General features: G+C 35.9%; 1 protein-coding gene across 1 annotated transcript in view; it reads left to right on the top strand.

Moving 5' to 3' along the window:
• The window catches only part of Dna2 (DNA replication helicase/nuclease 2), a 310,882-nt gene that overhangs the window by 100,037 nt on the left and 183,603 nt on the right, over positions 1-27,242 (top strand). The window contains exon 7 of the mRNA XM_090416054.1: positions 25,488-25,731. Coding sequence (XP_090272180.1) covers positions 25,488-25,731 — 244 coding nt within the window. The remainder of the gene's footprint in view (positions 1-25,487; positions 25,732-27,242) is intronic.

Here is a 27,242-nt window from a genome sequence, read left to right as displayed (position 1 = left end):
AGCCTTAGCAAAATCCAAAAGTATCATGGTGTATCCATTCCCCTTGTCTAGTTCAATAGTAACATTGTCATAGAATGTGAGCAAGTTGCTAAAACATGACCTTCCCTTACTAAACCCATTTATTACAAAGTAGAGATTCACTGTCAACCCATTTCTGAATGTGGGTCGTAACTAATTTTTCTGAAATCTTCACCACCATTCCTGAGATACTAATTGGTCGACAATTGGATGCATTAATCTTTGCACCACCCTTATGCACTGGAATTACCATACGTTCCTTCCATTCCTGCAGAATCTTCCCTGTTCTGAGACTCATATTAAACATCCTGGTCAAAGGAATGATCAATTCAGCTGAACACTCTTTTAGCACACATGCTGATATTCCATCAATCCCGATTGCTGAATTCTTATTCAGTGTGTGCAACAGCTCTAATACCTTGGACTCACGCACCTGCGTTTCTTCATCTAGTGAAGAGGTAACAGTGAGCTCAATGTTGCGTTCACTAGGTTGATAGCTTTTAACAAAATAGGCAATCATTAACTGAACAACGTCTTCTGCATCAGTAACCCTCACTCCATCTGGATTTAGAAGAGTTATTCTTTCATATTCATTCTTTCCTTTACTTGCAGCATATCGATAGAATTCGTGTGGGCTGTCTTTCACACGCAGATCCAGTTTCTTTTCATACTCAGACTTTGCTTTCCATACAACAGTTGTGATTATTCTAGCCTGCTGCTTATAACGTTCATAACAGACATCATCCTCATGCAAATGGTATTCCTTCCACATCATCCTTTTCTTACGAATCTCTTGCTTAATAAGATTATGCATCCATTTGACCCCTACTCTATTTATTCCGCGAACTCTCGGGACACATTCTGATATTGCATCATTTAAATATTGTTTAAATGCTTCCCATACACTGTCGATATCCTTTCCATCCAGCAACCGATCCCATTCCACTGAACTCCTCAGTTGGTCATAATTTCCTGCTTTGTAGTTCAACATGTAACCTTTTCTGAATGGAACATTTATAAACTTAGTCACTTCCAAAGTGAGAAGCAGAATTTGCAGAATCATATTAAAAGTGAGGATATTAGGTAAGACCTTGATGTTGTTTGCATTCAAGAATATGTTAGCAGAGTTCATCTCAGGTTGTATGGTCACTTAAATGGAATGGGAGAGGAATGTTTAGCAGAATAACTTTTTTGCAGGATGGCAGGAAAACAATCTGTAGGAAGACCAAGAAGGTCAATCGATACAGTAAGATGTGCCTCAGAAGATAGAAGTATCTGATAGCACTATTAAATTATTTAAGGAATTTACAGCATATACTGGAATATTAATTAAAAGAAACTTTAATAAATACCTCCCATATTTCGGCATTGTCACATTGCCATCTTCATAGGAACATACAACTATGACACATACATGCAGGCACCACAAAAAGCAAATGAAGCAGAAGAGAGAAAACTACTGTTGTTCCTAGAGTCCTGAAGGTGTGCCCCCCCCCCCCCCCAGTAGGCCATATTGGGTTATCTTGGCTGTTGGGCTGAAGTTCTCAAGATGCATGCTTCCCAAATTTGGGGCAGTTTCATGCACCCAAATTTGTTGAGGTTTTGAACGTTTTTTAGAGCTGAGGCTGATTCCATGAACAATCTTTCATATTTAAATTTGCTGCAGTGTATTAACGTGGCTTTCTTCTAACGTATTCTGTGTCGGGTATTCTTTTGCTGCCGAAGTGCATGAGAATTTGAAAAGATACGAAGTCGGCACATCAAAAAATTTAAAAACTTGAAAAACGACTCTACCTCCGAACATCAATAACCTCTCAGCACTGTAATAAACCTTTGTTCTGTTTCTTTGAAGCCTGAGGCACTCAACGCACTGGCACATGGCCACAATTTTGCCATATCTCCTATGAAAATACCGGCTGAAGAAATAACGATTCAAATAGAACGTGGTATCCGCAACCTTCCAAACCATATCGCTAACAATATCATACTGGATGTAACCGGTGTTCTCACCAAAGCAAGACCACCAAAAACCAACCTGTCCAAAGGAGAATATAGAGCTCTACAAGAAATGAAGAAAACAAAGAAATAGTAATCACCAAAGCAGATAAGGGAAATGCCACTGTGGTTCCTCAACCAAACCTACTACATGGGTAAGCTTAATGCTTTATTGTTATATCGGGCTACCTGCCTCCCCATTGAGTATAATCCCACCAGCTCCCAAATTAGAACACTCCAAAGGCTCCTTAAGAAGGTCACTTCTTGGACTGTGGAAGCTACCAACAAATTAAAACCTTTTAACTGTAGACCCTCTCGAATATATGGACTTCCAGAAATACATAAACAAAATGTGCCATTATCCCATAGTGGATGGCATTGATTCCACCACATACAAATTAGCCAAACATTTAGCCAAAGCGCTCACACACTATACTGGCAGTACACCATCACACTTAAAAAAACTCAGCCACTTCAAAGTCAGTATAGAAAACCTCTCACTCCAACATACTGACAATGGTCAGTTTTGACGTCTCCTCCCTGCACAAATGTCCCACTCAAGGAAACATTAGAGCTCATCCAAGCCAAATTTCCTCCCAATTTCTCAGCCCTATTTCAGTTCACAATGAACTCAGGCTATTTTTTTTGGCAAGGAAAATTCTACAAACAGATAGAGGGGACAGCCACTCTCTCACCCCCTGGCCAACTCATTTATGGAGACTTTTGAAGAGAAAGCCTTAAACTCAGTCCCACAAAAAACCCACTGTTTGGCTTCACTATGTTGATGATGTGTTCATTATTTGGCCACATGGCTCAGATTCACTCCACTCCTTCTTAACACATTTGAACAATCAACACCCCCATAATCCAGTTCACCTTAGAAAAAGAGGAAAACAACAGTCTCCCTATCCTAGAACCTGATTACTCGCCAGCCTGATGGATCCTTGGTTTTCTCTGTTTTACAGAAAACCCCACCCATACAGGCAGATACATTCACCAGCAAATCCACCACCCCCTCACAACAATATGGGGTTATAAAAATACTATATAACAGGGCAAAATTAATTTGTTCAGATGACAATGCCCTAACCACTGAACTAAACCACATCCTTAACACTTTCTTAACCAATGGCTACAACCCCCCCCAAAAAAAATCCAGAAAATATTAAAACCAGTTAATCACGACCCTCCCCTTCATAACAAAGATTACACTAAATCCATCACCATTCCCTATAACCAGGACACCTCTGAAAAGTTAACCAAAATCTGAAAAAAATATCACCTGACTTCTTGTTACAAACCATATAAAAAAATTGGCATCCCTTATCTGCTCCACCAAAGACCAACCACTTCCCCTAGACCTATCTGGGGTATACCAGGTCCCTTGAAACTGTAAACCATCCTACTTTGGCCAAAGAAGCAGGACAGCAAACGTCAGGATTTCGGAACACAAAGACTACATCCGGTTTCACCAGTACAGCCACTCTGGGCCTCCAGGCCATGCTCTGGATACCTGCCACAGAATACATTGTAAGAAAGCCACGTTAATACACCGCATCAAATTTAAATATGAAAGATTGTTCATGAAATCAGCCTCACCTCTAAAAAACTTTCCAAACCTCAACAAATTTGGCTGCATGAGACTGCCCCAAATTTGGGAAGCTTGCATCTTTAGAACTTCAGCCCAACAGCCAAGACAACCCAAAATAGCCCACTAGGGGGCTCCTTTAGGACTCTAGGAACAACAGTAGTTTTCTCTCTTCTGCTTTATTTGCTTTTTGTAGTGCCTGCGTGCACGTGTCATAGTTGTATGTTCCCATGAAGATGACAATGTCACATTTCCGAAATATAGGAGGTATTTATTAAAGTTTCTTTTAATTAATATTCCAGTATACGTTGTAACATATAACATTTTTTTAAAATACAAAATGTTATATTCATGCAATGACAATGTGACATTGCCGAAATATAGGAGGTATTTATTAAAGTTTCTTTTAATTAATATTCCAGTATACGTTGTAACATATAACATTTTTTTAAAATACAAAATGTTATATTCATGCAATGACAATCAAGGAAAAGAAGGAGTAGTCATAGTATTCAACACTAAATGCAAGGCTAATCTTCTTGAATGGCAGGCAGTCTCAAGTAGAGTAATGTGGGCAAATATGAGAATAGGGAACTGAACAATGAGACTTATTTGTGCTTGTGGCCCCACAGAAGGTTCTACTATGGTAGAAATGGAGGAATTTTTTGAGGCTTTAGAGAAAGCAACTGACACAATGAAAAATGAATAGTTGGTCCTTGTTTGGGATCTAAATGGCAGAGTTAGAAATGATTGTCAGTCATTCAAAAATATTTTGGAAAATTTGGAGAAAAGAGCAAAGCTAATAATAATGGCAAATACCTGTTGGATTTCTGAACAGGACATCGATTGGTTATTACTAACACCATGTTCCAACATAAAAATGTGCACAAATTCACATGGAGAGAAGAGGCAACGAATAAGAAAAGTCTCATTGACTATGTTATTGTTGATAGTGATGTTTTCTCCCTGGTGCAGGACACTAGAGTGTACAGAGGATTTGAAATTGGAGGTGATCACTATTTAGTCTTGAGCAAGATGAAATTGAATTTCATATTGAAATGAATAACATGTAAGAAAGTTTTAAAATGAATAAAAGTTGAGCAGCTCTCAGATGTGAACTCATCATCTTCAAATTCCTGACATGTACCTTCAATGGGTGTACAGGATATGATAGTACTACATGAAAAATTTACATCATTACTAACTTCCTATCTACAATTTTCCTCCAAATCAGTCTGTTACTTATCAAGACTCCAATATTATCATTATCAGATCTAATATTTCTATCATCTAAAGCACATTGTACCATATCAATCCACCTACATCTTGGTCGTTTTCCTGCCAAAATTACAGAGAACACTTGTTTTGCTAATCTTTCCTCGCCCATTCTATTTAAGTGACCATACCACCTGAGATTAGCTCTTCTAATGCATTCCTAGATGCCGACAATGTCAAGTTCTTTCCTAATATCCTCGTTTTTAATATGATATTGCCATTGATGCCATCTGTTCACGCCTCTAATCTTTCCCAGCACTCTCATATCGGCAGTCTCTAGTCTTTGGTTAAGTGTTTTACTTCTGACCCAGCTCTCAGATCCATAAGTTAAAACTGGTTTGAACACTGTCTTGTATACAGCTAATTTAGTGTTCCGAGTAATTTCTGTCTTACTCCATATGAATTTATTCAGTTGACTTCCTACCATACCAGCTTTGTTGATTCTGTTGTCTATTTCCATATTTAATTTACCATCTTCACTAAAAATCGTGACTAAGTAGCTGAAATGTTTTACTTCTTCCACAGGTTCTCCATTCACAACACAGTTGACATTTTCAATGATTCTGCCTATTTTCATTGTCTTTGTCTTTTTATTGCTGACCTTCATACCATATCTATCACAACAGCTATTCAATTTAGTCAGAGAATCTTGCAGACTTGTAGCAGATTTATTTAGAAGTATAACATCATCCGCATAAAGCAAAGAGCAGACATTAACATCTCCAATTTTGATATCAGGTTTAATACCACTTTCCTTCATAATGTGATCCATATAGATAATGAATAACAGTGTGGATAATGTACATCTTTGTCTCACACCAGATTTAACATTAAACCATCTGACTGCACTTCCTTCAATTCTAACTGCTGACTTACAACTCAAATACAGACTAAGTATTGCTTGATATAATGCCCCATTGACACCATATAAATGTAGCGTATTGAATTGCTTCTCTCTTAGCACCTTGTCATATGCCTTTATCAGATCGACAAAACTTAAATACAGATCTTTGTTATATTCCCGTGCTTTCTGAACTATTTGTCATAAAGAGAAGATCTGATCCTGACAGCCTCTATTTGGCCTGAATCCAGCTTGTTCTTCACCAAACTTTTCTTCCACAATTCTCAACTGTTTCTCAAGTATACTTGCATAGATCTTGCCAGGAACACTCAGTAGGGAAATACCTCTGTAATTCTCACATTATTTTATTTCCCTTTTTATATATGGGTACTATTAGAGTTCTACTCCAATCATCGGGAATTCGTCCCTCTGTCCAGGCCTTATGAACGATGCAGTGCAGCCACTGTAAGACTTTCATACTACAATACTTCAGCATTTCTGGTCGAATATCATCTGCTGCTTTTCCACATTTCAAGCCTTTGATACTGTTTTCTACTTCAAGTATGGATATGTATTCCTGACTGTATGCCTGTTGAGTGTTTTTTACCACTGTGATATCACTGCTTGTTTCATTTAGCAATTTTTTTGAAGTAATCACTCAATACTTCAAGGATATCTTTTTCTCCTGTTTTCATGTAACCTTTATCAGCCCTAACTTCTTTTACAGCACTCTTTCCTCCATTTCTATGCTTCTTCAACAACCTCCAGAATATCTTACCACCTTCTTAATATTTATTTTTTATGTTCTTGCCAAAGTCCTCCCATGACTTTTGTTTTACTAGTTTTACACAGTGTTTTGCTTTCTTACATTTGTCTCTCTATTCTCTAAGAGCAAAAGCTGACTTATTTGCCAGGAACTTTTTATATGCTTTCTTCTTTTCCTTCATTTCCTCTTTAACTTCCTGTGTCCACCATGGAGTTCTGATTTTTCTATCCTTGAAAACTACCTCACCACATGCCTCTCTGGCTGAATCAATCAGGGTTTTCTTCAAGGCTTGCACTGAATCTCCAAGGTTTGGTTCCTGTTCTCAAACTCTGTCATTTTTTCTTCAATCATTTTTGTGTATTTTAGTCTACAGTTCACATCTGAGAGCTATTCAACTTTTATTCGCTGTAAAACTTTCTTACATGTTATTCTTTTCAATATGAAATTCAATTTTATCCTGCTCAAGACTAAATAGTAATCGCTTCCAATTTGAAATCCTCTGTACACTCTGGTGTCCTGTACCAGGGAGAAAACATCACTGTCAACAATAACATAGCCAATGAGACTTTTTTTATTCCTTGCCTCTTCTCTCCATGTGAATTTGTGCACATTTTTATGTTGGAACATGATGTTAGTAATAACCAGTCCATATCCTGAGCAGAAATCCAACAAGTATTTGCCATTATTATTGACTTTGCTCTTTTCTCCAAATTTTCCCAAAATATTTTTGTATGACTGACAATCTTTTCCAACTCTGCCATTTAAATCCCAAACAAGGACCAACTTTTCCTTTTTTATTGTGTCAGTTGCTTTCTCTAAAGCCTCAAAAAATTCCTCCACTTCTACCATAGTAGAACCTTCTGTGGGGCCATAAGCACAAATAAGTCTTATTGCCCAGTTCCCTGTTCTCATATTTGCCCACATTATTCTACTTGAGACTGCCTGCCATTCAAGAAGATTAGCCTCATATTTTGTGTTGAATACTATGGCTACTCCTTCTTTTCCTTGATGTCATTTCCTGAATATAACATTTTGTATTTATTATTCAGAAAGATCTCACCAGATTTTGTCTTTTTTGTTTCAGTAACCCCTATTATATCTATCTGGTACTTATCTAATTCCTCAGCTAGCTCCATTTCTTTGCCATTCAGGCTTCTTATGTTGATAGTACCGATCTTTTTCTCTAGTGATGTATAGTTGGGGGTGTGCTTTAAGATTTGTTCCAGATAACTGTAGACTAAAATAAGCAAAGATTATTGAAAAAAAAATGAAAGAGTTTGAGAACAGGAACTAAACCTTGGAGATTCAGTGGCAAGTCTTGAAGAAAACCCTGATTGATTCAGCTAGGGAGGCATGTGGTGAGGTTGTCTGCAAGAATAGAAAAATTAGAACTCCATGGTTGACACAGGAAGTTAAAGAGGCAGTGAAGGAGACATCATATCAAAAGTTCCTATCAAATAAGTCTGCTTGTGCTCTTAGAGAATACAGAGACAAATGTAAGAAAGCTAAACACTGTATAAAACTGGCTAAACAAAAGTCATGGGAGGACTTTGGCAAGAACATAGAAAATAAATATCAAGAAGGTGGTAAGATAAGGTTGTTGAAGAAGCATAGAAATGGAGGAAAGAGTTCTGTAAAAGGAGTTAGACATGATAAAAGTTACATGAAAACAGGAGAAAAAGATATCCTTGAAGTATGGAGTGATTACTTCAAAAAATTGCTAAATGAAGCAAGCACTGATAGCACAGCGGTAAAAAACAACACTCAACAGGCATACAGTCAGGAATACATATCCATATTTGAAGTAGAGAAAGCCATCAAAGGCTTGAAATGTGGAGAGGCAGCAGGAGTAGATGATATTTGACCAGAAATGCTGAAGTATGGTGGTATAAAAGTCTTACAGTGAACTTGCACTGCATAGTTCAGAATGCCTGGACAGTGGGACGAATTCCCAATGATTGGAGTAGAGCTCTCATAGTACCCATATATAAAAAGGGAAATAAAACTGAATATGAGAATTGCATAGGTATTTCCCAACTGAGTGTGCCTGGTAAGATTTATGCAAGTTTACTTGAGAAATGGTTGAGAAGAATTGAGGAAGAAAAGATTGTTGAAGAACAAGCTGGATTCAGGCCTAATAGAGGCTGTCAGGATCAGATCTTCACTTTACGACAAATAGGAAAAATCATGGGAATATAACAAAGATCTGTATTTAAGTTTTGTCGATCTAGAAAAGGCATATGACAATGTGCCAACGGAGAAGCTATTCAGTACAGTACAGTTTTATGGTGTCAATGGAGCATTATATCAAGCAATACTTAGTCTTTATTTGAGTTGTAAGTCAGCAGTTAGAATTGAAGGAAGGGCAGAAAGAGGGTTTAATGTTAAATCAAGGATGTATATTATCCCCTCTGTTATTCATTATCTATATGGATCACATTATTATGAAGGAAAGTGGTATTAAACATGATATCAAAATTGGAGATGTTAATGTCAGCTCTTTGCTTTATGCGGATGATGGTATACTTCTAAATAAATCCGCTACAAATCTGCAAGATTCTCTGACTAAATTAAATTACTGTTGTAATAGATATGGTATGAAGGTCAGCAATAAAAAGACAAAGACAATGAAAATAGGCAGAATCATTAAAAATGTCAACTGTGTTGTGAATGGAGAACCTTGGGAACAAATAAAAGATTTCAGCTACTTAGGCACGATTTTTAGTGAAGATGGTAAATTAAATATAGAAATAGACAATAGAATCAACAAAGCTGGTATGGTAGGAAATCAATTGAATAAATTCATATGGAGTAAGAGAGAAATTAGTTGGAAACAGATGGCATCAGTGGCAATATCATATTAAAAATAAGGATGTTAAGAAAGAACTTGACATTGTCGGCATCCAGGAATGAATTAGCAGAGCTAATCTCAGGTGGTATGGTCACTTAAACAGAATGTGCGAGGAAAGACTAGTGGAACATTTTTTCTCTGCCATGTTGGCAGGAAAACGATCCAGAGGAAGACCAAGATATAAGTGGATTGATATGGTGCAACGTGCCTTAGATGATAAAAATATAAGATTCTGATAATGTTCGAGTCTTGACAAGTAACAGGCTAATTTGGAGTAAAATTGTAGATAGCAACTTAGTAACGATGTAAATTTTTCATCTAGTACTATCATATCCTGTACACCTCTTGAGGTACATGGCAGGAATTTGATGATGATGTATACGTTGCAAATTCCTTAAATAATTTAATAGTCATGTGTTACCAACATATAAGGCTATCTACAAGAATCTGATAGAACACTTAAAAATATTGGAGTCTTGACAGATAACAGATTTATTTAGAGTGAAAAGTATTCATAGGAAGTTAGTAATGATTAAACTTTTTTCACATAGTATAATTGTATAGCCTGTAGTCCTCATTGATACATATCAGGAATGTGATCATTCTCTTTTTTTTTTTTTTTTTATCCTATACCTGAGAGGACAAAGACCCTCTAAGCACATCAGTTCTATGTGTAGGTGTGTAGGGATGGTAGGAATGGGTAGAAGATCGAGAAAGAAAACGTTTATAATGAAAGTTATATTTGGTCTTTTTTTAAGATTAACACATGCTATTTGGATTACAAGAACTTAGGTTTTAATACCTTAGGTTTCAATTTGGGTTCGAATTTATATGAGTATTTTGTGTGTTTTTATAACATATTTTATTGGGGCTGTCGCCGCTAGAGGGATTCGTAGTGTGTAGTGTTCGTGAAAGCTCAAGATAAGATAAGTATTATTTTCAGTTATCGTTGATAAATTTATTTACTATTGCATAGTTTTGTTTGCCTTGCGTCTCATAGTGCATCTTTTTTGTGTGTTTTTGGTGTGTTATAATTTATAATTTGATAAAATACGTTGCAAGTAAGTATGCCTCAGTACGAAGGAAAATGGCGGCCAGTAATGATGGTTCACCATCTTTATCACAGAACGGTAGTATAAAAGAGATGATTCAGTGTACTAGCTGCGAAATGTATGCTTTGCGGAGTGCGGTCGGAGTGTGGTTAGATGATAATAAAGGAGTGAATGTGTGTATAAAATGTAGGGAGAATGACGAATTGAAGAGTATTTCGGATCGTGAGTGTGATATTTTTGTCAAACTTCAGAATGAAAAAAATAGGGATATGACAAGAAACGGCGAGGTTGTACCAGAGAATTGTGAGAGTGTGATTGTAGAAGGTTGTGAATGATGGTATTAATGGTTTTACTGAGAATAAAATAGATGAGATAGATGCAATGAGTGAGATCGCGTTGTTGAATGGTACGATACAAAGGGCAAAACAGCAGCTAGAGCATATGAGCAAAAGTCGACTGAATGAACCAGCCAATAATAAAAAGTATGACAGGAAAAATAGACGTATGAATGTGAACATGAACAAAATGAAGGATAGAGTGCTGTATGGAGACTTGTTAGTACGAGGTGTGATAGTAGAGGTTTTGACAAAATCGTACCAACCTGGTGCGACCATAAAGGATGTAACTGAGTCTATTAGAGAGCAAAAGGAAAGGGTGAAAGAATTGATTATTGTGGCAGGTACGAATGATTTGAAAGGAGACAAAATGGAAATTATAGAAGACCTGAATGAATTGTTTGAGGTAGCAAAAGAAAAGAGTGAGAGAGTTAGAATGATTAGTCTTTTGCCACGCTATCACAGTGAAATGTTTAAAAGGAGGACCATAATTGCGAATGACTTTTTGTGTGGGTTATGTATGACGAGTGGTGTGGAATTTTTGGACGTGTGGAGTGAGTTCGATGGGCGAAAGGATCTATATAAGATGGATGGCTTGCATTTGAATGGTTACGCTGTAAGAAGACTTGAGAAAGTGTTGCTGAATGTGGTGGATGTGCAAATTCAGGGAAACTAGATTTATTAAGGCTGGGGGCGGGAGTAGATATACAGTCCTTAGGGAGGCAGTTGAATGTAAGAATGAATATAATATGCCCGAGCAAATAAGGACAACAAATCAGAGTGGGATAGTTAATATAAGGCATCAAGGTAGGGTTGGGGCTAATGGGGGTCTTAAATTCATGTACACTAATGCTAGGAGTATTAGGAACAAGAAGGAAGAGTTTTTGGCCATGGTTGGCACTTCCAGACCACAGGTTATTGGTATTAGTGAAACATGGCTGACTACAGATGATATAGCTAGTGGGATTGAATATGATGGGTATAGTGTGTTCAGGAATGACAGGGAGAATAAAATGGAGGGAGGAGTATTGTTGATGATAGTTGATGAGCTGCAGCCAAGGAGAATAGAAGTTGAATTGCAGGATAGAGAAAAGAGCACATTTGAGGCCATTTGGTGTGAGATTGTGGCTAGCAGAACTAAATATACAATTGGGTGCTGCTATATACAAGAAAATAGAGGAAATAAGTGGAAGGAGGGCGATTATTATGGGAGATTTCAACTATGGTCGCATTGATTGGAGTGAGGAGAGGACACACGGGAGGAAGGAATTGGATTTTATGCGGTTATTAAGGGATAACTATCTGCGACGGCATGTAATGGAAAATACTAGGGGTCAGAGAGTGCTTGACCTAGTAATTACATCTAAGGATTTGGCTGTAACAAATATGACCACATTGCCACCAATCAATTGGCGAGAGTAATCATAGGGTCTTGACTTGGGAGGTGACTAAAGGTGTAGAATTTTCAATTAAGACAGGGTACATTTGGAATTATCGGGTTGGAAAGTATGACAAGCTTAGGAGTTTGATTGGTTCAGTGCCATGGCATGTACAACTGCAAGGACTAGAAGTCGATAGTGCATGGGAAGTAGTTAAGAAGCGTTTGCATGAAGCAATGGCTGACTGTATTACCCAGAGTCCGAATAATCAATCAAGTAGGGGTTAAATGGATGAATAACACCATTAAGCTTGAGCTGCAAAAAAAGAAACAACTATGGAGGGAATTTAAGGAGAAAGGTGACCGACAGGCACACGAACGGTATAAAGCGCAGGCCAGAAGGGTAACGAGTGTGGTAAGAAAAGCAAAAAAAATTACGAAAGAACATTGGCCATGCAGTCTAAAGAGAATCCTAAACAGTTTTTTAGATATGTAGCAAGTAAAAGGAAAAATGTACATGGCAGAATGATTTTAAAGAATGCTGATGGTAGGGAGGTAACCGAATCAGTTGATATAGTTGAGTTACTGAGTGAGCACTTTGCAAGAATATATCATCCAGGTGGTGACATTGCAGAAACGAATGTACCAGTAGATTATATGGGAATTGTGGTGAATGAAGTGGAGGTGAGTAGTCTATTGCATAACCTCAATGTCAATACATCTGTGGTATTGGTTGGTATTCCAGCTCGTGTTGTACGAGTAGCAGCTAAAGAATTGTCAGTACCCTTGACCATTTTGTTTAATTTGAATCTCGGGTCTGGGTTAGTCCCTAAGGGGTGGAAAGAGGGGGAAAATAGTTCCACTGCATAAAGGTGGTTCCAAGACTGCTGTTGTAAATTACCGGCCGATTAGCATATCAGGAATCATTGTCAAGGTCTTAGAGAAATTAGTCAAGAAAAGAATACAGGATTGGATAGATGAAAATGGGATATTGTATTGGGGACAACATGGTTTTGTGAAGGGTAGATCATGCCTCAGTAACTTGCTCACGTTTTATAACAGTGACTGCAGAACTGGATAGGGGTAATTGGTTTACAGTTTACAGTAATACTGGACCTTGCCAAGGCTTTTGATAGGATACCACATAGATCCCTAATCGGCAAACTGGAGCAGATGGGGATAGATATAGGGTAGGTGAGATGGATAGGAGGGTGGTTGAAGGAGAGATACCAGGGAGTGGTTTATTCAGGAGTGGAGTCTAAAAGATGGCTTGTGACTAGTGGAGTGCCACAGGGCTCTGTTCTTGGACCACTGCTTTTCAATTTGTTCATCAATGATATAGGAAAGGATTTGAGAGGAAGTGTTCACTTGTTTGCTGATGATGCAAAGTTGGGTAGAGCAATTATGAGTGCACAGGATGTCAAAGCTTTATAGGATGATTTGGATAGTTTAGAGGACTGGGCTAGGAAAAATGGATGTCAATTTAATGTGCCAAAGTGTAAGATTATGCACTTTGGGGTGAAAAGAATAGCAGCAGTATATCGCATTGGTGGAACCGTACTCCAGGAGATTGATGAGGCCAGGGATTTGGAAGTGTTGGTGGATAGGGAATTGAAGTTTAGGGGGCACATTGCAAAAGTGACTAAAACAGCTCACCAAATCACTTGGCTTCTGAAAAATACTTTAACATGCAGAGACAAACAAGTTGTTCCTCTGTATCGAGCCTTGATAAGACCCCATCTGGACTACTGTGCCCAGTTATGGGCACCAGGGTTTCTTCGTGATTGGGAGGAAGTGGAGAGGATACGAGAGTGGAGACGAGTGACCAAGATGATAGCAGGTCTGTGGTATGAACCTTATGAGAATAGGTTGAAGATTTGTGGGTTGCAGAAATTGGTCGATAGGCGAAGGAGGGGTCATATGATTGAGACATTCAAATTACTGAAGGGTTTCTATAAGATTGATTCAGAAGATATTTTTGAAAATATGACTGGTGGTGGGAGGACTAGGGGCCATGAATGGAAGCTTGGCAAGAGCGTGGTTGACAAGGGTGTTAGAGCTAGGTTTTTTACTTGGAGAGTGGTGAATGAGTGGAATAAGCTTCCAGAGTCTGTTGTGGGTGCTACGACCGTGAATGAGTTCAAGGCAAGGGATGATAGTTACTATGTGAATGTCGAATAGTTGTTCTTGACATGATGTTAGGGCCTCCCTCGATGAGTCTGTCGACTCCTTGGAGTTGCCCGGAACAATAATAATAATAATAATAATAATACACATATATGTACAAAACGTCTACTACCGTATATTTTCACGTATAAAGCCAACTAGAAATTTTGTTGGATTTTGTTGGATCTAATAACCAAATAGATTTTGTTGGATCCTACTACCTATTCTCAATCTATATTTGGATCCAATATATGGTTATTACGATGTTCTTAACTAGTTGATAGGTTGCAAGTTGATTTCTAATTCAAATATAAAGAAAATTTATATTTAAAGACTGCACCACTTTATGTCTGAATTAGTTCAAGAATTGAAAATAAACTAACTCTTAACCACCTTTCCCTTATATGTTGTTATTATATATACTGGCCGAGTATATTTAACTTACTTAATTTACCCACTTTAGTTCGAATATTTTATGAATGGTGCAGTAAAAGAGATTCAGGCAAAATAACAACTTTTGATTAACAAAAACAAACATTTAATTTTAAAATCACAAATTTTACACTTAACTTCAAATCAGTAATTAAGATATCACAAACATTTTAGCTTCTCTGATAAGTACAATCATACAAACTCAGACAATGGTAAATCTGTTATCTCTATAATACAGTCTTCTCACAGTTCCTTAAGTTCCAAATACAATAAAAATTGCAGTAACACCTCTTCACAAACAAACACTTTTAATTTTACACTTCAGCTAATTCTCCGCAATAGTTACTGTTAGTATAAGGAAATTCTAGGATGAAACTCACACACTTCTCTGTATAGAAATATTAAAGGTTGGAATAATCTTACCGATAATCTTTTTTCTTCATCTACTTATACGTAAACACTTTTTATAACTGTAAACACTTAAACGGTATACAGCACTCGTTACATAAATCTTCTAAGCAATAATGAATTAATCATCGGTCACTATACACATAAACAAACGTTCTTGCATGAAGTACTACTGATCACTCGTGAATTAAGGCAACACACAATAATTCTTAACTTGAGGTTTTATATGCACAGTTGTTCATTCTTCCTGCATTCAATTAATTCTTTAGGCACTATAATTCTAAACACAGCTATCCTTAAACTTCAACTTTACAGCCTCCACTATTCTCTAGTAACTTCATGCTTTATTTCAAGATTCTGTGTGTCCTTGAAAGGTCGGCCCTGAAATTAAATCTCAACTCAAGTATTGTTAGTCTATTTAGTAGTCACTCAGCTGTCTTCTGTAGCCATAATTGTTATTCTACAACTTATTAGCTACCGCCTCTCAACTGGTAGACTTTAATTAGCTCTTTGAGTGATTTTGCCGACTCGCTATTATCGCACTCTGATTCCAACCGAATGCCAATCCTCTCCCTCTATGTTTCCTCTCTATCTCCTTATCTATCCCTTCTATCTCCAAATTTTCAGCGTTCCTCGCTTATATATATCCGTTCTTTCCGCCTAAATTATTTTCATGATCTCTTTAACTAAAACTCTTTTCAATAAACTTTTAACATTCTCCTCATGCACTGTTCCAAACTCGCGCTCGCTTACTTACATATGTCTCCATGACAACAAAACATAATAAAATTGAGCTATTGCATAACGTTAAACTTCTACAAGTAGGAATAAATAGAGAATATTTACATTTCAATACGCAGTAAAAAATGTTAAATACAAATTCTTATAATATTACATAGCAATAAATAAAATAAACTTAATAATATTTAAACAAGTCTTGCTTGGTATATGGTAGATTATGTTAAATGTGAACGAAGAACAAAAACATACAAAATAATTTCATTCACAGTTTAACAGTAGGAATAGGTAGCAGATCGAGGAAGAAAACGTTTATGATGAAAGTTATATTTGGTCTTTTTTTAAGATTAACACATACTATTTGGATTACAAGACCATAGGTTTTAATACACATATATATATACAAAACGTCTACTACCATATATTTTCACGTATAAAGCCAACTAGAAATTTTGTTTGAAAACTAGCCCTAAAATGCATGTCCACGTATAATGCGATCTATTAATCTCGTTCCCCTAACATTATAAATAAAACAATACGAATCAATGAAAGAAATATTTATTTTAAAACAAAATGTCAGAATCCTTTAAATTCTTCTTCATCTTTTGAGTCATCAAACATTTCATTTATTAATTCATCTGCAAGCATTGCGTCATCAGAGTACCACTTGTCATCATCATCATGCTCTCCATTTTGTTGTGCGTTATACTCGCTTTTGTATATGACGTCATCTTCGGATCCATCCATTGAATTACTTATTCCACATTTAAGAAATGAGCGTTGAATCGTTTCAGATGGTATCGAATCCCAAGTCTCTTTAACCCAGCTGGTGACTAGGGTGATCTCAAGCTTCTGAAAATTCCCACCCTTTGTCATCTTCACCAAACTAGATGACATCCATTCTCTCCATTTTTCATGTAAATGATCTTTAAACGGCTTAATCAAGCTGACATCAAGCGGCTGCAAAACGGAAGTTAGACCACCCTAATATTACTCTCTGCTACACCAAATTCTCTCATATTATGTTCTTCTGCAAACTGCACGATACGCAATTTAAATCCTGCTTCAAAAGATGAACGTTTATGTTTCTGTTGGCTCATTTTCAGGCTAGGTTTGTTTAATGAATAATATTTATTCATTAAACAAACTGTGAATAAATATTATTCATATAATGAACTGTGGTTAAACCGATATAACTGTGCTAATATCCTACCTGGGGGGGGGGGGGATATTAGCACTACTTACATTATTGGCTTTATGTGCAGATACGATGTATGCTCGGTCGCCGAATGCGAGTGGGTCAAGTAGATTTGGTTGCATAGGCATTAGGTAGCATATATTGTGTGTGCAAGTCTAATAAGATGTTATATTTTTTAAGATCCTCATATAATGCGAACCCCTAACTTTAGACCATAAATTTTAACCATACATTTTTCGCATTATACGTGATAATATACGGTAGTTTCGCTAGCTGTAAGCTAGTCAGTTACAGCTAGTGAAACTAGTAGACGTTTTTGTATATATATGTGTGTATTAAAACCTGTGGTCTTGTAATCCAAATAGTATTTGTTAAAAAACGTTTTTAACACATACCGCAAGCCCTCAAGAAAAATTGACATTTTTCTTGAGGGCTTGCAGCTGTTTGAGAATAGTCCATGAGGGAAGCTCTTTCGGTGAACAGAAGTAGATGAAATAAAAGAAACAGGTTCGATAGCAGGTAAACTGGCCCCGTGAACACATATGGATTACAGTCAAGAATACTTAAGACCCAGCCATAGGCCTGATTCTTCAGCTATGCCAGTCCTGAGTCTGGATAAAATTTGGGGAGATTGAGATGGTGTCGTACTTCCCTGTAAAAGGGGCCTCATGGCCGTTATTATCATCACACACAATATATATATACACACACATACATACTGTGATAATTGCTGTTTAACTTATTCATGAATGATATTGGGGTTGACCTAGATAGTAATATGCAATTATTTGCTGCTGCTGATGATGATGATGTATAGTCAGGAAGTGTGACAAGATATAATTTCTCATACAGAGAATCCTTAAAGGCTGATATGAACAAACTTGTTTTATGAATAAATGAAGAAATGTTGGTTCAATGATACTAGGTGAAGATTATATATGTTGGACTGTAAGGGCATTGCAACAGAGTATTATATTAATGGTAATATCCTACAAATGAATCTTAAAGCAGGAGACCTAGAGGTGAATTAAAGAGTTAAATTGTGTGACTCACATTACTAAGGTGGTTATCACATCGGATAACTCGAGTGTTGAAGATAACGCTAGCTTAAGTCAGGAAATTATTCTTCCCTTGCACAAGGCTTTGATAAGATATTATGTTAACCATAGAATAGTTGACATACAGTCAACTACAAAATAGTTGGATTTTTCATTCCTATCTTTAATAGATAAACTTTTCTGTTTCACTTACTAATTATGTCTTCAAGAAATTGGTTAACCAAAGAAATGTACAAAAAAAAAAATATGGGAATTTCTAATGATAATTACTTTTGGAAATTATAACATTACAAACTTCCAAATATCACTTATCATGATACCCTGATTTCTGTTCGACATGAATTGAGAGCTTATGACTTCAGAAGGCTCTTTGAGATACACACATTCTAAAAACTTTGCTGTTTGAACAATGAATGGCTTACCTGCTATGTCAAGTGATTCTCATGAGTATTCCATGCTAATTTTTAAAAAGTAATTGTTAGAAGTTTATAGAATTTATTTTTATTAATATACCTACTTCTCTAGTTGGTCTACTCACTGAACTTGCTGTTACTAAAGTAAGCAAAACATGTAAAAAAATTTGTTTCTGTTAAATATACTAGTGAATCCTTGTATTAAATCCCACTATTTTGTAGTTATTGTTATTATATGTTGACCTTGTAATTTTCCTTACACAAGACCATGTCTTATTATGTTTGGATACAGTCAGTTGGGCTCAGAGAAGATGAAGAAACAACTGAAAATGATCTAACAGAGGGTAACCAAGAGTTTATCTGCTATAGGATGTTGTATGTATGTTTGAGGATAGAATGAGATTTTCAAACCATGGGAATACATTCTTCATATTTTAAGTAATAGGTGAAAGAGAGGAGATATGGTAGAAACATAAGTTTTTAAGGGAATCTTCTGGTATAAGTAAGATTTTCAGCCATCCCTCTTATACAAATCTAGTCTTCCCTTAAACTCACTCCATATATCTAAAACTTGCATCGATTCCTTCTACACAGCATACGCATCGAATCGTTTGCCATCATATCCCTTCTTAATTCATTTTATCATATCGATAAAATTCATTTTCATCGATATGAATGAGCGAAGAGTGAGAAAGTCGAGCGTGAACTCTTGCCTCTCCCAACAACCCTTTCATGTCCTCTCTCATACTGACCTTATCACTGGTTAAGTCATTAGTACCTACTACTCTTACGATCTCATTACTTTTCTTTTCTATATTTTTAATTGCTTTCTTTATATTCTTAATTTTCGCTCCGGGAAAATTCGAAGTTATAACTCGCTCGTAAGTAGCATGTTTTATTATAGCAAATAACCATACCAAATAACATCCTTCTTTTTACAAACGTTACTTACCCTGATTTCTGTTTACTTCCTAACTTACCTATTTCCATGCTTTGTTTCTTATTTTGCTGCTTAATTTTTTTCCCCTCCCTATGTTCATTTAAACACCTCTCGATATTTTGAAATTTCCACATCGTCTCTCTGATGATCTGCTTTAATTTTGCTATTTTGGAGGTTAACCTCGTTAGTGGTTACTCCAATAGCTAATAACCTCATTAGTGGGGCTAATGAATTATTGGGGGATATGGAGGAGGGTTATGGAAAATGCATTGCTCTTCTTAGCATAACATTACTTGTACATTTTTGCACCATTTTAAACTTATATTATTATTGAAATATCTTAATAAAAATATGTTAGAAAACACTGAAAATTAAATCTATACTAATTTACTAATATACACTAATTGTCTAAGGGAAAAGCACATTAAAAACAGTCAGAAATTGCCAATTTTACATGAGTTCTAAATTCACCGACCAACCACAATGTATCTTTGATAAAACCTCTTTAATATCTTATAAGATTCTGTCGTGTCCCCTCTCCTCCACCTATCAACCAAACTTTGTAATCACAAACCTTCAACCTATCCTCATAGGGAGTATTCCACAGACCTGTCACCATCTTGGTCACTCATCTCTGAATTATCCTGACTACCTTGTCTCCAAGTATGTGTGTGTGTGTGTGTGTGCAGTAGTAAAGATGGGGTAAAATCATAGCCTTATAAAGAGAGATAAGACTTCCTTTTCATTACTTGTTAGCATGTTTTTCAACATCCAAGTGATTCGTTGGGCTATTTTATCAGCTTTTGCAATATGCTTTATGAACTTTTAACTCTTTGTCCACCATTATCCCCAACTCCCTAGCCTAATCAATTTCCTGCAATCCAATACCATCCATATGATACACCATATACAATCTTTTCAACACGAAGTGCATAACCTCACATTTTGCAATATTAAATTGACAATCATTGTCCTTTGCCTATAATGTCAATTTATTTAAATCACCCTGCAGGATATCTTCATCACTTTTATCAATTAAACAATTTTTTTTCTTGACTACAGAAGCTATGTGAATCGACTATTTGGGAAATGTTGATCAAGTATCTGAGAAAAAACTATTTTAATACGAGATCACTCATATTTTTAAAGAAGCCACAACAGTCGCCCGTTCTGTAGAAAATCTTAATAGGAACCAATGTTTATCCGAGATCTGGAAGACCCTAATTAGATCTCTAAACACACAAGAAATGAACTTTAGTACCAACTATAAAACATTCCTAAACAACAACAAGTGAAATCATGTATGCGCCACATGTGTATTGCACATGTTCAGTTTTGTTTTGTAATTTATAATTAGAATTCTGTTATTGTCTTGTTTGTAACATGTTTTGTTAGCTTTAGTTCCTCTCATCAGTCCTGTACCCTGAAGATGCCAACAGTTTAAGTTGGTGAAACTAGTCAATTCACATAACTTTTATCAATTATTGCTCTCTCCAATTTAATATTCTCCCTTAAAAATTTTCTTATGTCATTGACATACAAATTAACGAGTAGTGGTCCCTAGTACCGAACCCTAGGTACTCCACTAATCACCATCATTCTACTTGATTCCACTCCACCATATACTACTCTCTGGTGCTTATCCATTGGCCAACCTCTGTCCATGCTGCTAGCCTCTTATCCAGTCCCATTTGCTCCAGTTTTTGTAATAATTTTCCATGTTGTATTCTGTCAAATGCCTTGGCAAAGTTGAGCATTATAACCATTACCATTACAATATATAACCATTACCTTTATCCAATTTTGCTGTCACTTTATTATAAAATGTGAATAAGTTACTAAGACAGAACTTACTCTTTACAAAGCCATGCTGCCCACTATAGAGTATTGCATCCCTATCCACTCACTGTTTTATTTTGCATTTTACCAACTTTTCCAATAATTTAACAACCACTCCCAATATATTAATTGATTTATAGTTTGCTACCTCTGTCTTTGAGTCACCTTTATGCAGTGGTACTATGTTATCCTCTTTCCACTCTCTTGGAATCCTGCCAGAGCTGAGACTTAGATTGAAAACTTCGTCAGGGGCGATGCCAATTCTCTTGCACATTCGCATAGTACATGGATGATATGCTATTCAGTCCCAATTTTTTTTAATATGCTGAACACCTCCTCTTCATCTACCTCAATGTTGATATGCATCTATGTAAAATCACGACCTCGATGATACACCTTTGCAAAATGATCACTCAGCAACTCAGCTATTTCTTTTGGTTCAGCCACCTTCCTACCATGTGCATTGTTCATAGTAATTTTTCTTCTTACTTCATACATAACAAAAAAACTCTTTTGGGTTTACTTTGGCCTGTTTGGCTAATTCTCTCTCTCTCTCTCTCATAATCTGATTTGGCCTTCCTTACCATACTAGTTACTCTTCTTGCTTGCACTTTGTGCTGCTCATGAGTATGCTGATCATTTTTTTTTCTTTATATTTCCTCCATAATTGTTCATAGTCATTTTTCTTCTTACTTCATACATAACGAAAAAACTCTTTTGGGTTTACTTTGGCCTGTTTGGCTAATTCTCTCTCTCTCTCTCTCTCTCTCTTTCTCTCATAATCTTATTTGGCCTTCTTTACCATACTAGTCACTCTTATTGCTTGCACTTTGTGCTGCTCATGAGTGTGCTGATCATTTTTTTTTTCTTTATATTTCCTCCACAATGTTTTCTTTTTTTGCAGCTCTTGCTTTATATCTCTACTCATCCATGTTAATTCCAACTTGTTTTAGCCTCCTAACCTTGGGTATGCAGTCTGATACTGCTACTCACAAGCAATCTCTGACAACTTTCCATGCACTACTGTCATTCTTTTTTTGTAGTTTCTCAAGCCATGGCACTCTTCTAAGATGACTCCTGAGTCTCTCATTCACCAGACTTATAGTGGAAAATAAACTCCTTATTGACAGAGAACTCCACATGTTTGGCAATTTCCCAGAACAACACCGCATGGCCACTGTCCCCAGTTGGAGGCTGAGAGTCTACCTTGGGTATGGATATATCTTTTGGTGCTGCTATCAAATTCAATACCTTCAAATCCCTTGTCTCCTCTATAACATGTTGTTTCATGTAATTATCCCTTAGCAACTGCATAAATCCCACTTCCATCTTGCCATGCCCCTTTCCTCTCTCCAGTCAAGGTCCCGATAGTTAGTCTCCCAAAATAATTGTTTGGCCTACACTTATTATGCTAATCTGCCGATACATAGCATCTTCATCTTCCTGTGAACCCGCTAGTCTATAGCAGCACCTGACAACGTATTTTCCTATTTGAAATGAACCATCTTGCTCAGACCTAATATCCTCTTTAATATCCAAATAAACTTAATCCCTAATTAAGTCCCTGTGAAAGCCTATTCGGCATTGCATAATTATTACTGAACACATGATAAGATAGATAAGATAAAAGATGATAAGAAAGCAATTCATCAAAATACCAAACTAGTTGTATACAAAACCTCTAATCAATTTTTTACTTTTGGATCTGAGAGTTAAATTAGAAATAAAACACTTAATCAAAGACTGGAGACTACAACTTTGAGAAGAGAAGAGTGAACAGATGATATCAATCATTGAATCGTATTAAAAATGATAATATTGGAAGTAATTTGACATTCTTAGCATTCAGGAATGTGTGAGCAGAGCTCTTTTCAGGTGATACTCTCCACCTGAAAATAGTACCTCGCTCATTCTGTTGAAATAGAATTGGAAAGGAAAATGAAGATTTATGCAGTAAGAAGTGCCTTAAAAGACCAATAAAACCTGATAAGTTAAATTCAAGAATATTGGTGTAACATTTCTAATGTTTGAAATCAGACTAGAAACAACAAAGACAAGGTTTTGAGAAAAATTATGTGCTTAAATAGATAATAACATCAGTAGCAGAATCATATTAAAATTAAGAACATTTCTTAATCATCATGTGAGTAGAGAAAATTGGAGGTGATGTGGTAACTTAAACATAATGGGAGAGAGGTAGGGTTAGCAAAATAGGTTTTCAGTGAGAAGAAAAAAAAAACCTGGAGGAAGACTGAATCAATCTAGGTGGATTGATTCAGTTATAAGACTTTAGAAGAATGAAATATAAAATCTGATAAAATTGGAGAATGGTAGATACTAATTTGCAGGAAAATTGTTGATAAGAAGTGGTAATGTAATCTTATTTTGATTGTCATAGTATTCTGAACACCTGTTGAGGGTACATTTGAATATGAGTATGGTATAATAATAGTCATTGTTATTTATAATGTTAGGGTTACAAGTATTTAAAAACTAATGATGGCAAGGTCATTGCATGGTAAATTAATTTAAATAATGAGACAGTGATATAAAATAAGGAATGGCTGCAAAGCCCCTGATTTATGCCAAGGTTAGATTCCTAGAAATTCTGGCATATATTAGATCAGAATAAATTGAAAAACCTAAAATATAATGCATTTCAATGAGATGCATATCAGGTGCATGAGAATTATTATTTTTTTTTTTTTTTCAGTTTCCATTGTCTTTAATTTTATCATCATTTCATGATTGTTGCAGTGGAGGGTTTCAATATATAGCTCCCTACAGCCAGTGGGATGTGATTTCCCAACCTACATTCTTCTAATAAGTTCCATTGTTTTTTGTATTATTATCTATTTGCATAGCTCTTTAACATTTTTACCACAATTGCGCTTCTACTCTTATGATCAGATATGGTTCCAGTTTTATTTATTTTAAATATCAAATTTGTTAAATTCGTTATTTAATAAATACTTCATTAAATTTAATAAAACAGTGCTATTGTACAGAAAAACCCTTGATAATATAGTATATAGATGATTATTAAATTATTTAAGGAATTTACAACATATACTGGAATATTAATTAAAAGAAACTTTAATAAATACCTCCTATATTTCGGCAATGTCACATTGCCATCTTCATGGCATACAACTATGACACATGCATGCAGGCACTACCAAAAGCAAATGAAGCAGAAGAGAGAGAACTACTGTTGTTCCTAGAGTCCTAAAGGTGCCCCCTAGTGGGCTATATTGGGTTGTCTTGGCTGTTGGGCTGAAGTTCTCAAGATGCAAGCTTCCCAAATTTGGGGCAGTCTCATGCAGCCAAATTTGTTGAGGTTTGGAAAGTTTTTTAGAGCTGAGGCTGATTCCATGAACAATCTTTCATATTTAAATTTGATGCGGTGTATTAACATGGCTTTCTTACAACGTATTCTGTGCCGGGTATCCAGAGCATAGCCTGCAAGCCCAGAGTCGCTGTACTGGTGAATTCGGATGTAGTCTTAGTGTTCCAAAATCCTGACATTTGCTGTCCTGCCTGTTTGGCCAAAGTAGGACAGTTTACAGCTGCAAGGGACCTGGTTTACCCCACTTAGGTCTAGGGGAAGTAGCTGGTCTTTGGTGGTATTTATAAGGGATGCCAATTTTTTATATGGTTTGTAACAAGAAGTCAGGTTATATTTTTTTAAGATTGTGGATTTTGGAAATATAGGAGATATTTATTAAAGTATTCAAGTTTTAAGCTTGAGTTTTAAAATGCATTAACTAGAGAGTCAATTAAATGCAACATTGTGATCTGAGACAATGCTCAGATCACCAGTAATTTATACTGCATTGATTGGGTTCCTAAACTCATCTTTGGGTCAATCCATCCATTAGTATGCAGTACAGTGCATTTTTTTTTAAATTGATGACAGTGTTGAATAGCTGCTGTAGGGATGTTGTCATCATATTTCTGTACTTGACTATTAAACTCGAGCTATTTTCTAGCCAGGCTGACTGTGAATGTATGGTTTTATGTGAAGTCCACTTTACTGTAATAGATTATAAACTATAAGAACATATTATTTAATGTTCCCACTGACATTTACTAAGAAAAAGCCAGAAATAATTTTTAATTGTCAAAATAGTGAAAATGGAATATTTTTAATTCTTCAATGAGAATGTGATATATTATGATATTGGTTTATTTAGGTATGGTCAGGATGTTATTGAATCAGATATGCTAAGAGAAGCAAGGCAGTTTATTCCAAGTATTCAGAAATGGGTAGAGCAGCATGTTAGTAAACCTGATAACAGTTCAGGAAATGGCATGATCCAAGTGACAGATGTATTGGATATTGAAGATAATATTTGGTGCCCTAAGCTTGGTCTAAAAGGAAAGATTGACCTTACTGTTAATGTGAAGATTCATTCTAAACACAAAGTGAAAAACCAGGTAATTTTTTTGGAAGGTTTAGCTAAAACTAAATTTGTTCCTTTCTGCAAAAGTGTTTACCCTTTCCATACTCTAGATGTCAAAATATTTCCCCTACCACCACCACCACAATTTGCTCAACCTATGCAATTCCTATTACTCTTTTCTTTAGATGATTAATTATTTTGAAGTTCCTTACTTAGCTACTCAGAACATTTAAAACTACTTGTTCTAATCATGCTTGTAGAATTCCAAGAGCAAGAGTCTTCTATGCTAAACTATTAAATTTGAATGAGCAGAAAAGAAGACACCATAACAGGGATAGTGAAACTTGCTTTGCATAAAAGCCACATATGATAAACTTCAGATGTTTGAGAGCCGCAAAACATGAACAAATATTACACACACATATTTTTTTTGTTACATGCATATTTTGTTTTAAAAATTTTGCATAAATATTAAGAAATATACGTAATAATATTTATTCATGTATGTAGTTTTTAAACTGTTAGTTTAAAAAATCACAACATATATACACACACACCAAACATTTTCAAAATCCTAATTGATCATTGTTTTAACTATATTGAGTGTATTTAATATGGTAAAACTATGGAAACATCTAAAAAAAAGTATGAAGATTTGCATTTCATTAAGAGCTAAGCTTGAATGCAATGGAATTCTTTAAATAATTTTGCCTGCATCAGCAGTGATCCAAGAGGTATGCCTCTTGGATCACTGCTGATCCAAGAGGCATACCTCTTGGATCAGCAGCAATTTGTACTGTAGTGTGAAGCTGATACTTGTGCTATTAGTCAATGAAGTTTTGTATTATTATTTCAGCTACATTCTTCATGATAAATTTGCCATCAGAATAAGGGCATTTAGCACATGAATGTTCCATGATATAACAAAACTAGCTTCAGTTGTTGTATTGGCTTCCTTACTAAACATTGTTAACAATGTTTGCTAGCTATTTATTGATAATTTTAACACATTTAACTTGTTTTTCCGTAATGGATAATCAGACAAAAAGTTTTTGTTATTTGTTTCATAGTGGCATTTCAAGTTAAAAAAAAAAAAAAAAAAAAAAAAAAAAAATGATAATTTTAACACATTTAACTTGTTTTTCCGTAATGGATAATCAGACAAAAAGTTTTTGTTATTTGTTTCATAGTGGCATTTCAAGTTAAAAAAAAAAAAAAAAAAATGTGTTGGATATTTCTGTTTAATATTGTGATGGAGGTGGTAACAGAGGAGGTGAGAGAAGATGCACCTTGGACAATGTTGTATGCAGATGACATCTTGCTGTGTGTAGATTCAAGAGAAGAAGCGGAAACTAATTTTTTTTTTTTTTTTTTTTTTTTTTTTTTATGAGTCGAAGAGAAAATGATATAATGGCTAGGGCGTACCCCTTAAGCGACGCGCAGCCACATCGCCCTACAGCTGTGAGAAGTGGACGAGGGCTACCGCATCAAGGGCGGGTGCGGTTAAAGAAGCGAGCCCAGCAGGTGGAGAGGATGTTGCGAGTG

Source organism: Typopeltis vanoorti, chromosome 1 (assembly GCF_054136105.1).
Source record: "Typopeltis vanoorti isolate ZY-2024b chromosome 1, IOZ_Tvanoo_1.0, whole genome shotgun sequence".
Classification (NCBI taxonomy): domain Eukaryota; kingdom Metazoa; phylum Arthropoda; class Arachnida; order Uropygi; family Thelyphonidae; genus Typopeltis; species Typopeltis vanoorti.
The sequence above is the reverse complement of the archived record's forward strand: the minus strand, read 5'-3'. Positions and strand labels throughout refer to the sequence as shown.